Raw genomic sequence first — 10392 nt, forward strand, 5'->3', positions numbered from 1 at the left:
TCACTTTGGGTCAGCTAGAACAAGGGGGAGTTTTAAAAAGTTTAAATCACCCTTGGCGAAAATGGTCACATGGCTGGTGGCCCCAGCCCCTGATCTCCAGACAGAGGGGAGTTTAGATTGCCCTCCGTGCCATGGCAATCTATGGCAATCTAAACTCCCCTCTGTCTGGAGATCAGGGGGCGGGGCCACCAGCCATGGGTCCATTTTCAAGAGGTTCCGGAACTCCGTTACACTGCGTTCCAGCGGTGTTAGTCTGCCTGTAGCAGTAGCAGTGGAAAAGAGCAAGAGTCCAGTAGCACCTATTAGTCTTCTGAAGAAGTGAGCTGTGGCTCATGAAAGCTCATACCCTACCACTAATTTTGTTAGTCTTATAGGTGCTGCTGGACTCTTGCTCTTTTCCATTAATGCTTAAATATTTTATCTAAGGATTGCCAGTCATCATTATAAAGAAGCTCTTTAAAGACTGGAATTTTTACTGTGTAATGCTATGCCAAATTGCAAACCTCAAAGGCATACTCAATAAGCACAGCGAGTATAATAGAAGTGTTCCTAATTGAGATTACATACACTACCAATTTACCACAAGGAGTGGGAGAGATACTTTGACTCAAGTTATGTTAATTTTTAAGATCCCTTAACTCAAGTTATGTTAATTTTTAAGATCCCTTGACTCAAGTATTTTAGTTTTTTTAAATGCCACAAGCCTCCACTCTGCTTTAACTGAATAAATAGCGAATTTTCTGGAAGGCAGAACCCAGGAACAGTCTGAAAAATTACTTTGTGACATGGTGGGTTGGAGATGGACTGTGCAAACCCTGGTTCAAATTGCTGTCCGCGTTACTTTGGGCAAGCGGAGAAGTACAAAACCTTGTACTTCATCCTGAGCGGCATAAAATTGCATGAAAATTAATCAACATCTCCCCACCTTCCATCTTCGTTTTGCTTTGTTTCCTTCCATCTCTTATCTCTCCTCCCTCCCCATTACTTTTCTCATCCACCTAATAATTTTCCATATCATATTGGTTGGTTTTATTTGTAAATGTAATATATTTAATTATCGGGGGGAAGCAATAACGTATTTTTTTAATGAGGGGATGTGTCATGAACGTGAGGGAAAAACGAAGACACCGTTAGCGGGTTGAGGTAAAATCCAACCAGTTGCTTCCTTGAGGGAAACAGAATCCTAAAGCGCAATTCTGTGCAGAGTCACTCCAGTCTAAACCCGTTGACTTCAACTCCGCATAGAATTTGCACTGGACCAATCCAACTGAAGCGGAGATTTGTGGAGCCGACACCAGAGGGAGCCGCGAGTAAAGTAGAAGGCGGAATGGCGCCGGAGGGAAAGAGGCCGCTCTCTGAGTGAGTGAAGCGTGGAGCGGCCGGAGCGGAAGGAAGGCGAAAGGCCGGTCGTGAGCGGAGTAATGCGGGAGGGTGAAGTTGGAAGAAGGGGGAGGTTGGGTCGGGCTTTGGAAACAGTCGTTGCCGGGTTGGAGGTGTGGAATGGGCGACCGTAACCCAGGCGGGGGAAGACATGGTTGGTGCTTCCAAAAATATGGCTGTGGGGAGAAACTGAGTGATTTCCTCCCCTACTAAAGCCAACTCACTCTGATATTTTTTTCCTGATATTTTCCCGACCTTCTTCCTCTTAAAACTTAGTGGGGAAGTGTTGCTCTTCTCGCTCAATTGACATTATGATTTCTCACAATCTTCGTTAAAAACAGTTGCTTGTCCACGGGCATTGTCGGTAGGGGCCCCCACCTTACGGAAAGGCCTGCCTGAGGTGAGGAAAGCGCCCATTTTCCTGACTTTCCATAAACGGCGCAAATATTCCAAACCAAATTATTCAGGAGGGCTTTCTTACGCAGGTAATAGGAATGTGCTGTAAGGAAATGATTCAAGGGAATAGGAACTATAATATTACTGTGCACTGTCACTGTCAATTATGTCATGTCAATAGAACAGCAGGATTTGACCCACAAAAGTTTCAGGTTATGAACTTTCTAGAGTCAGAGTGCCTGTCTTCAGATATCCTTTTTAAAAAAATATATTTTATTAATACAAACACATTGTATATAACAAACAGGTAACAGTAATTATACATTAACTGTATATAAAAGCTTAAGATACCCTTTCTTCTTGGTATCTGAAGAAGGGAGCTCTGACTCTCAAAAGCTTCTACCATGAAAATGTTGTTAGTCCCTAAGATGCCACTGTCTCAGATCCTGCTATACCCATTGCAGTGTTTCCAAATTGTTTTTCCATGAAGAGACCCCTAATTTAATTTTTCAGATTTCAAGGACCCCCACCCATGAAAATGTTTACAGGCCCAAGAAAGTTGATGACAAGGAGTTCGCTTGATAGGCTGCTGAAGCCGATCCTGGCAGATGCATGTGCTTGTTTGGTTCATATGGATTTCTCATTAATTCATTACATGTTAGGCAGGGCTTTTTTTCTGGGGAAAGAGGTGGTGGAACTCAGTGGTGGAAGTCAAGACCGCACAATGATGTCACTTTGGGTCAGCTGGAACAAGGGGGGAGTTTTTTAAAGTTTAAATTGCCCTCAGCTAAAATGGTCACATGGTCGGTGGCCCTGCCCCCTGATTTCCAGACAGAGGGGAGTTTATATCTAATGTCCCCTCTGTCTGGGGGGCGGGGCCACCGGCCATGTGGCCATTTTTAAGAGGTGCCGGAACTCCATACCACCGCATTCCCACTGAAAAAAAGCCCTGATATTAGGTATACACTTAAATACCTGTGTGGTGCATTGAAAAATACAAAGTGCAAGAGCTACTGAAATTGGAACAATATTTGCTGAAGATATCCATACTTCCTAAAATTGCTAATAATTATTTTAAAAAGTAGCCAATCCTAGAGAGAGGGAGTATGGGACAAGCCCCTCCTACCTCCCCCATAGCCTCCTGAGACTTCTATTGCCTTGACAGTTGGCTTGATACTCAGGGAATAGTTAGCTATCTGAGGGAGCTGTGCCACCTGCTGCGGAGATGGGCCTGCTGCTCAGCTAATTAGCAGTGACTCTGAGACAGAAAACATACAGTGATTCAAGACTTGGGTGCTGAACACATACCCTGCCACCCACAGTCGTAAGGCCATAGGTCATTGGTATACCATCTGCTTTCTATGTAGAAAGGCTCAAGATAAATCTCCAGCATGCACATTAAAAAGTGTCAGGTGACAGGTGATGTGAAAGACTTCTCTACCTATGCTTCCAAAGAAGTGAGCGCTCAGTCATGAAAGGTTGTGATGGAATAAATGGTGTTAGTCTTTACAGTGCCAGTGGGCTTCTGTTTTGTTTTGCTTCAGTAGACAAACACGGCTACCCCTCTGGCTCAGTCTGAGATCCTGGCAACCTTCAGCCGATCTTCATAGCCCAGTTGTCAGACTTGGTATAAGGTAGGTTCATATGGTCATATGATCAGCTGTTTCTTTGACATCTGCAATCTCATTCCATAAAAACTTTTTATTATGAAGCACATCTAACATAAATATATACAGCTGGATGCCTATAGGAATGAAAGCAATGTTTCTTAAAGAGTTAGTGGCTATGCTGATATTGGCTCAGAAAAGACTAACAAGAGATGAACTTCAGCTAGTTAAAATTTCGCTTCATCAGGAAGTGATGATCTGACTTCTGTGTTCTTGGATAGACCTGGAATAAATATCCAATGAATCAAAATGTGTATCTGTGGGCATCTGCATATTTTAAGCATTGTCAAAGCTAGCATGCAAATTTTATTCATACATTGCCAGTAAGCTTGCCTGTGCAGAAATGACTTACGAGATATTCTAGTTATGCATTGTCCTAAGTTGTATAACAGCAATAAGGTCCAAGGAAAAATACAGGCAGGACTCACTACTGAGGCAAAAAATAGTTACAGGTTCCCTTACTCCTTTCTATTTGTATCTCTACTGCGCTCAAGGACAATGTAGTGACTCCTTCTAATCAGTGCAAAAGAGTGTTTCAGATTTCTGGAACATTGCAGATGGACACAGAATAAGAGGAGTTGATAATATGAATTGGGAAAATTAAGGGCCAACTGTATTTATCAGCAAGATAAGGAATTGCTTTGGCCAGATACAAAACTCACTCCAGACTTAATCACAGTGTGGGCAACTTGGTGGGATGCAAAAGAGTCAGGCTTCTTCTGTCTGCGCATCCCTGTATTCTGGATGAGGCCCACCCTGGCTCTGAGCATATACTGCCCAGTGTCCTCCTTGCCAAGTATTTACTAATGCGTGAGGGAGGTGTGCCGCGTCCTTTCTCCCGGTGGATGAAATGTAATGGCATCCCCAAAGTGTTCCTGACCCAGTTCCACGAGAGGCACTCCAGCCCCAAGGTCTGAGGAATTTCCCCTTTGTCCATCAAATGATGCCTCAGGGTGCTCACCTAAATGTTATCTGTAGAACTGGACACACTTTACCCACACTGGTATTTCCTCCTATACTGTCCCTTCCATGTTGTGCATGGACCTGCTATTGTCCTCCAGTTCCCTTCTGTAGGCTGCCTTAATCCTTTGCAGGGGAGGGAATTGAGAAGCATTATCTATCTTGATACTGTTTTCTGCTATAGTAGAATTCCTTTCCTGGCTATTTTTAAGTACTTTAGAATTTTGTATAGTCCTGTTTCTTTTCCTTTTATCTTGATAATGAACATGTTGAAATTTGGGGGAGAACCTCTCTTTAGGGAAGAAGTCCTGTGATTTGTATTATGATATTATCCTATGCTGTCTTAATTGCTTTTATTCCCAATCTGCTGTTGTGGGAAACAAAAGAGTGATTTGGGTTTAGGAGGATGTAACTCTGTTAAAGAGTGCATCTTGTCAGTTATCTTTCCTTCTGGATGAGCAGTCCCGTTTTATGGCCAATCCATGCATTGTTTCAGGATTGCTAGAGACAAGAAAGCCTAGTGTTTTTCGTGTGTCTGTTCTATGGTTTACATCTAGAAAATGAGTGACACTGATGATGATGTACCTCAGCTTTCATCCCAAGCCTTAGCTGCTCTACAGGAGTTCTACATTGAACAGCAGCAGAAAAATGACATTAAGACAACAGAAAGATGTACTGACTATTCTCTGGGCTCAGTAGAAGAGAACTGGGTAAGCTGGCTATCCCCAAGTTCAGTGGAACAAAGTTATAAGTGTACAGCAGGAAATCATGGGTTGGATCCCGTCTAAAATTTCTTTTCATGGAAGAATGATTTTCCCAACTGCAGCCCTCCGAAATGTCTCTCCTGATGGAAACCTTCTGCAACAGGAGGGAGGAGTTAGGCTGCTGCAGAAGGGGATGGAATTTGCTCGCTCTCTCTCTCTCTCTCTCTCTCTCTCTCTCTCTCTCTCTCTCTATATATATATATAGTGCGTCAATCTTTCCATTGGGATACAAACCATCAGAATAGATAATACACAGGAAGGCTGCTAAGTGATTCAAATTGTACAACTGCTATGTTTATTTTGTACTTGATTTTAACTGCAATGCAACTTGTAATGCAGGACATTTGCTGTATTCAACAGAGGAATACTAATTGGGTGGATAAAGTAAACATAAACATAAATTAAACAATAAATGGTAAATTTCTGGATGTATCCCCTTCTGTTTCTCATCGTGAGCAAGTATCTGGAAAAGTAAGATACAAGTGCTCTAAATAAGTAAATGTTCTCCTTATCCACTACTCTTAGATTATCTGGATCTGGAGTAGAAAGTTCCTAACATACAAACCATATAGATCAGCTGTTTCTTAGAGAATTGTCTTAAATGCAGTATAAATCATGAGTGTTGATGTTGTTCATGAATGTGTCTGCTGTTAGTTCCTTGTTAAAAGTAATAATTATCCTATCTAAACTTATGTTCTTGCTGCTGCTACCATTTTGCAGTCTTTGCACCCTTTTTTCTTTCTGAGCACCCTCTACTGGTAAACGGCAGTATAGAGAATTAAAAGGCTAGACTATTCAATATTTGTGACCCTGAGCCCCAGTTTTCTATGAGAAACTTAATGTATTGTATGATGAAAATATTAAATTGTTTAGATATATGTTTTATTTTTCCTAGCAATTGAGCCAGTTTTGGTATGATTCTGAAACTGCACTTTGTTTGGCTAATGAGGCTATACAAACAGTTGGAATGGGTGGCAGGTAAGTTGCACTGATTCTGTAAATCAAGCATTGTATATTGTTATTGGAAATGTTGTAAGAATATTGTTTCCTGAGTTCCCTTTACTTTTTGGTAATGTTTTAACATTTTGATAGCATGCTGTTTTGGTAAAACACTATCATTTGACAGTATAAGACTGTCAAATAAGAGGAATGACATACTTATTACAACTGGTATTTATGATTTTGATATTGCTTGTGCTGTGCAAAATTTTCTGTCATATTACACCCTCACAATATGCTACCTGTGTATATATTTCCTTTTTGCAAACAAGGAACTGAGGGAAGTTGACACAGTAACTTGCCAGAAATCACCCAACAGTACTTACTTTCTGTGTGGGAATTTGAATCTATAAATCCAGTATCTGTGGACATGTTCACAAATGTTGATAAGAATCATTGTTTATTGATAGGACCAATAGTAGAGAATATGATTAATATATCATGTAAAACAAGAAAAAGTCATTTGATTTTAAAATTATAATTCCCATTAAATTTGAATTCTTTAAAGGGCAAATATTTTCTAGTGATATGGTGCAGTTGTAATTTTATCAAGAGCTAATTATCATTTTTGCTGTACAGAAATGCAGAACTTTGGCTCACTTACAGAAGGCACAGTCACCCTCACATTAGAAAATGTTGGGTATAGTATATGAGTGTGTGAAAGTATTAATACTAAGTATGCATGTAATGCAGGTCAGTGAGATGTCATTGCAAAAACCTGAGGGGGGAACCCCCCCCCCCAAATAATCTTTACTTCATGTAAACCTAGCGCTTCTAGAGCCGTGAACTGTTTGACTGCTTTATGGTTGTTGGATGTGGAGGACTGTACAGTGTTCCTTTGTGCAGAGCTCGCAGGTACTTTAGAGGGGGCCATGGGACCAGCAAAGTCGTTTCCTGTATCTTTCACTTAGTCAGCTCTGTTGCAATTCCACCCCTTCATTAAAAATCTGTTCTTTGCATTTCTGTAATTGCTAGGCAAAAGTGAACCTAAAAGGTCAAAAAGATCTAAATGTTGATATTTTGGGCACATTCTAGTTTTTAATACTTTGGTTGTAGTATCCTTCTGAAACTCTGTAATTATTTTTATCTTCATAGGATAGCATGTGTCAGTGCACCCAGCGTTTATCAAAAACTGAAAGAGCAGGATAGCAAAGATTTTTCAACATGTTTATTGGAATATGACCAAAGATTTTCTGTATATGGAGATGAATATGTTTTCTATGATTACAACAATCCTTTGAAACTTCCAGAAAATCTCACAGCACACAGTTTTGATATAGTTGTAGCAGATCCACCCTACTTATCCGAAGAATGCCTCAGAAAAACAGCAGATACTGTCAAATACTTAACTAAAGGAAAGATTCTGCTTTGTACAGGTATAGTATCCCTTTAAACATTTGTGCATTAATGTATTGATTAGAATGGGGGAAACTGCAACTGAGTAATCATTTATTTATAGCATCCATTTTAAATAAAGTTTCCAGAGCATGTGGTTTCAGTAAAATTGACCACCCTATGAGCCTTGGAATCAGTTCTCTGTTTTTTCGTGTGCTGAATGTGACCATCAGTGGCCAGTTTTGCAGCAGTACAATAGGGGTGTGCATCCCAAAAAAATTTAGTGATCTGGATCCAGGTTGTAGGGATACCAAAAAAATTCAATCTCCCTGAAATCCAGGTCAGATTCCCTAATCCAGTTAGAGAATCCTGATTTATCTAGCCATTATTCCCTATGAGGAAAACCACCCAGGGTCTGGGGGAGTTTCTTTTTCAAGCAAACTTCACCACATTTATAGGGAACCTACTCTTTCCTGTCTACTAAAGACTTCTGCACAAGTTTCAGGAATATTGGACCCCAGGGTCCAATTCTATGGCCCCCTGAACAAGCTGCCCTCAGCCACTCTCCATTGTTTCCTGTGTGTGTGGGGGGGACATTTCCAGGCAAAGGGAAATCTTAAGCAAAGGCAGAAGGCCAGTCCCAGTTGCAAGCCCCACTCCCATGCAAGCTGAACCAACTAAGAGCCAAACTAAACAAGATGAGTTACTCGAGTTCAACATGTGTCTGCTTACCTCAAGGTTTGATGGGATGTGTAGGTGTCCTTGCAGCTTTAAGTTTAACGTTTACAGAGCAGCAGGGAGAGGAGTGCAGGCGTTGGGCTCTTGCTGGGCGCCCCCCTTCCCCTCCGCTGGGTGTGGGGGGGGGTTTCAGGGCCCCTCTCCTGCCCCCCCTTCCCCACACAGCAGACAGGGCGCCTGGAGCGTTGCTGCATCTCCCCCACCCCACTCGCCCAGCCCCCACAGAGCGATGCCGGGCTATGCAGCTCCAGGCTGTGCAACACGGCTTCGAGTGGGGGCCGGGCGAGCAGGGGGAAAGGCAGCGATGCTATGGCCCGACACCGCGCCGGCCCAGGCGTACATGCTGCGTTGCATGTGTTGTTATTCTTTATTCCAACTAAAAACATTTTTTATTTCTGCTTCAGGTGTAGTCATGGAGGAACAAGCAGCAAAATACCTTGGTGTGAAGATTTGCAAGTTTATTCCAAAACATACTCGAAACTTAGCCAATGAGTTTCGGTGCTATACAAATTATGATTCTGGACTAAATTCTGTGTATTGACATTAAAAAACTGGTAAATTTCAGTCTGGGGCATATTTCTCTGATTGATGTGAAGATCTGTCACTTTTGTCTGTTAGTGTGCTAGTCAACAATTTTTGTGCTAACTGAATATGGCAGCTTTTGGTTATATTTAATTGGGCAAATATTTGGAACAAAAAAAATTTTTGTATCAGTTTTAAAAAAGGTTTGGGCCAAGATAGCTCAAGCTATCATACATATTGTTACCTAAATTTTTTTTCTCTGAAGTACTTATCACAATCTATAACTCATAAGAATATAAGGACAGCTATTGGATCAAACCACTGGTCTATCAAGTTCAGCATGCTGTTTAACCACATGACTAACAGGATGCGCCCAGATCTACAAGCAAGAAGTGGAGCCAAAGCCTCCATCTGCTGTTGTCTCCACCCCAATCCCCACAGCTGATATTCTGAAGGTTACACAGAGGTTCATTTTGGTCATTGTGGCTTATAGCGTGTGATGGACTTATCTACCACGCAAAGGATGTCCTTTGCCCACCCTGAGTTTAAAGGTGTGTGTGTGTGTGTTATAACTATTAATCAACTAGCTGCCAACTAAATCCAAACTGTTTGGAACACTTAAGTTCTGTTGTAGACTATTCCCTTCAAATTCAAAGCAATCGGTTCTGTTTTCTCTTCATCTGGTTCTGTATCACCATATGGTTCTTACCTTCTCAGGTTCTTGTGTCTTTTTAAATAAGTGTAATAGGCACATGAATGCTAGGAAAAGTGGAAGGCAGTAGGAAAAGAGGAAGACCCAAAATGAAATGGCTTGACTCAATAAATGAAGCCATGCCCTCCAGTTTGCAGGATGTGAACAAGTCTGTTAATGATAGGACACTTTGGAGGTCTCTCAGTCATAGGATCACCATAGGTCAGAGGAGACTTGACGGCGCATAACACACATACAATAGGTACGTATCATAGATGTAATTGGACAGCTGCAAAAGTCTCCAAAGTGAAGGAGACGTTTTCCAACTAGAGGTGGGAACAGAAATTGTAGGCTTCTTTTTGCCTCCATGGGATGATGGAAAAAAGTTACCAGTTTACAAAAGATACCCTGAGTCCTAGCTTCAGGTAGAAGGAACTTTTATGTTAAGTTCCAGTGTTCTGCAAAATCATCTTGTCGCCTAAAAATTTAGTCCCAGCTTATTTAAATTTATCATCATTTCAACTTTAGTATATATTTTGTCATGTAAGCAAGACTTTAATTTTACTCATCTAGAAGCATGCTGGTTTTCTCACAAGTTTCGACTTCCTTTTTGTACAAGTATTTTTCATTATTAATTGCCACCTTGTAACTTGGTCTGTGCTAAATTATTGCTACACTTAGAGAAAGAAAATATAACTTTTTATTAACTTGTTAAAGTTTTGTGCAGAAATTAGAAACTATACTGTAAAAATAATATGTCAGAAGTACTGTGTTTTTAAAATAACATTTCAGGTCATTAAGTCAGCATTTTTTCCAGATGTATTTTGGGTAGAAAAATACTCATTTTCTGGTTAGGAAAAGTGTGACCCTCATGAAATAGTTAACATTTGTCTCACAGAATTTTAACTTGTATAAAAGTATCTTTTCAGGCCACTGTCCA

The 10392-nt window shown here is 41.0% G+C and overlaps 1 protein-coding gene across 6 annotated transcripts; it reads left to right on the forward strand.

Annotated features, from left to right (window-relative positions):
• The first annotated feature begins 1288 nt into the window (after positions 1-1288).
• On the forward strand, positions 1289-8803 carry EEF1AKMT1 (EEF1A lysine methyltransferase 1). Of its 6 annotated transcripts, none has more exons than XM_054974851.1 (6): positions 1289-1359; positions 3321-3410; positions 4961-5113; positions 6063-6145; positions 7262-7542; positions 8644-8803. In XM_054974851.1, exons 3-6 carry the CDS (start codon positions 4964-4966, stop codon positions 8778-8780), a joined length of 651 nt encoding a protein of 216 aa, XP_054830826.1. In that variant the 5' UTR covers positions 1289-1359; positions 3321-3410; positions 4961-4963; the 3' UTR covers positions 8781-8803. The 6 variants fall into 6 exon arrangements, with proteins under 6 accessions (XP_054830826.1, XP_054830827.1, XP_054830828.1 ...); XM_054974852.1 differs by having other exon boundaries at positions 1304-1359; positions 3324-3410; XM_054974853.1 differs by having other exon boundaries at positions 1330-1418.
• The last annotated feature ends 1589 nt before the right edge of the window (positions 8804-10392 follow it).

The sequence above is a fragment of the Eublepharis macularius genome, chromosome 3 (genome assembly GCF_028583425.1).
Source record: "Eublepharis macularius isolate TG4126 chromosome 3, MPM_Emac_v1.0, whole genome shotgun sequence".
Lineage (NCBI taxonomy): Eukaryota > Metazoa > Chordata > Lepidosauria > Squamata > Eublepharidae > Eublepharis > Eublepharis macularius.

Coding starts and splice junctions, on each gene's coding strand:
- EEF1AKMT1 (XM_054974851.1), top strand. CDS start 4,964: ATGAGTGACACTGATGATGATGTACCTCAGCTTTCATCCCAAGCCTTA. Junction 6,146..7,261: donor ACAGTTGGAATGGGTGGCAG/GTAAGTTGCACT, acceptor TTATCTTCATAG/GATAGCATGTGTCAGTGCAC. Junction 7,543..8,643: donor AAAGATTCTGCTTTGTACAG/GTATAGTATCCC, acceptor TTTCTGCTTCAG/GTGTAGTCATGGAGGAACAA.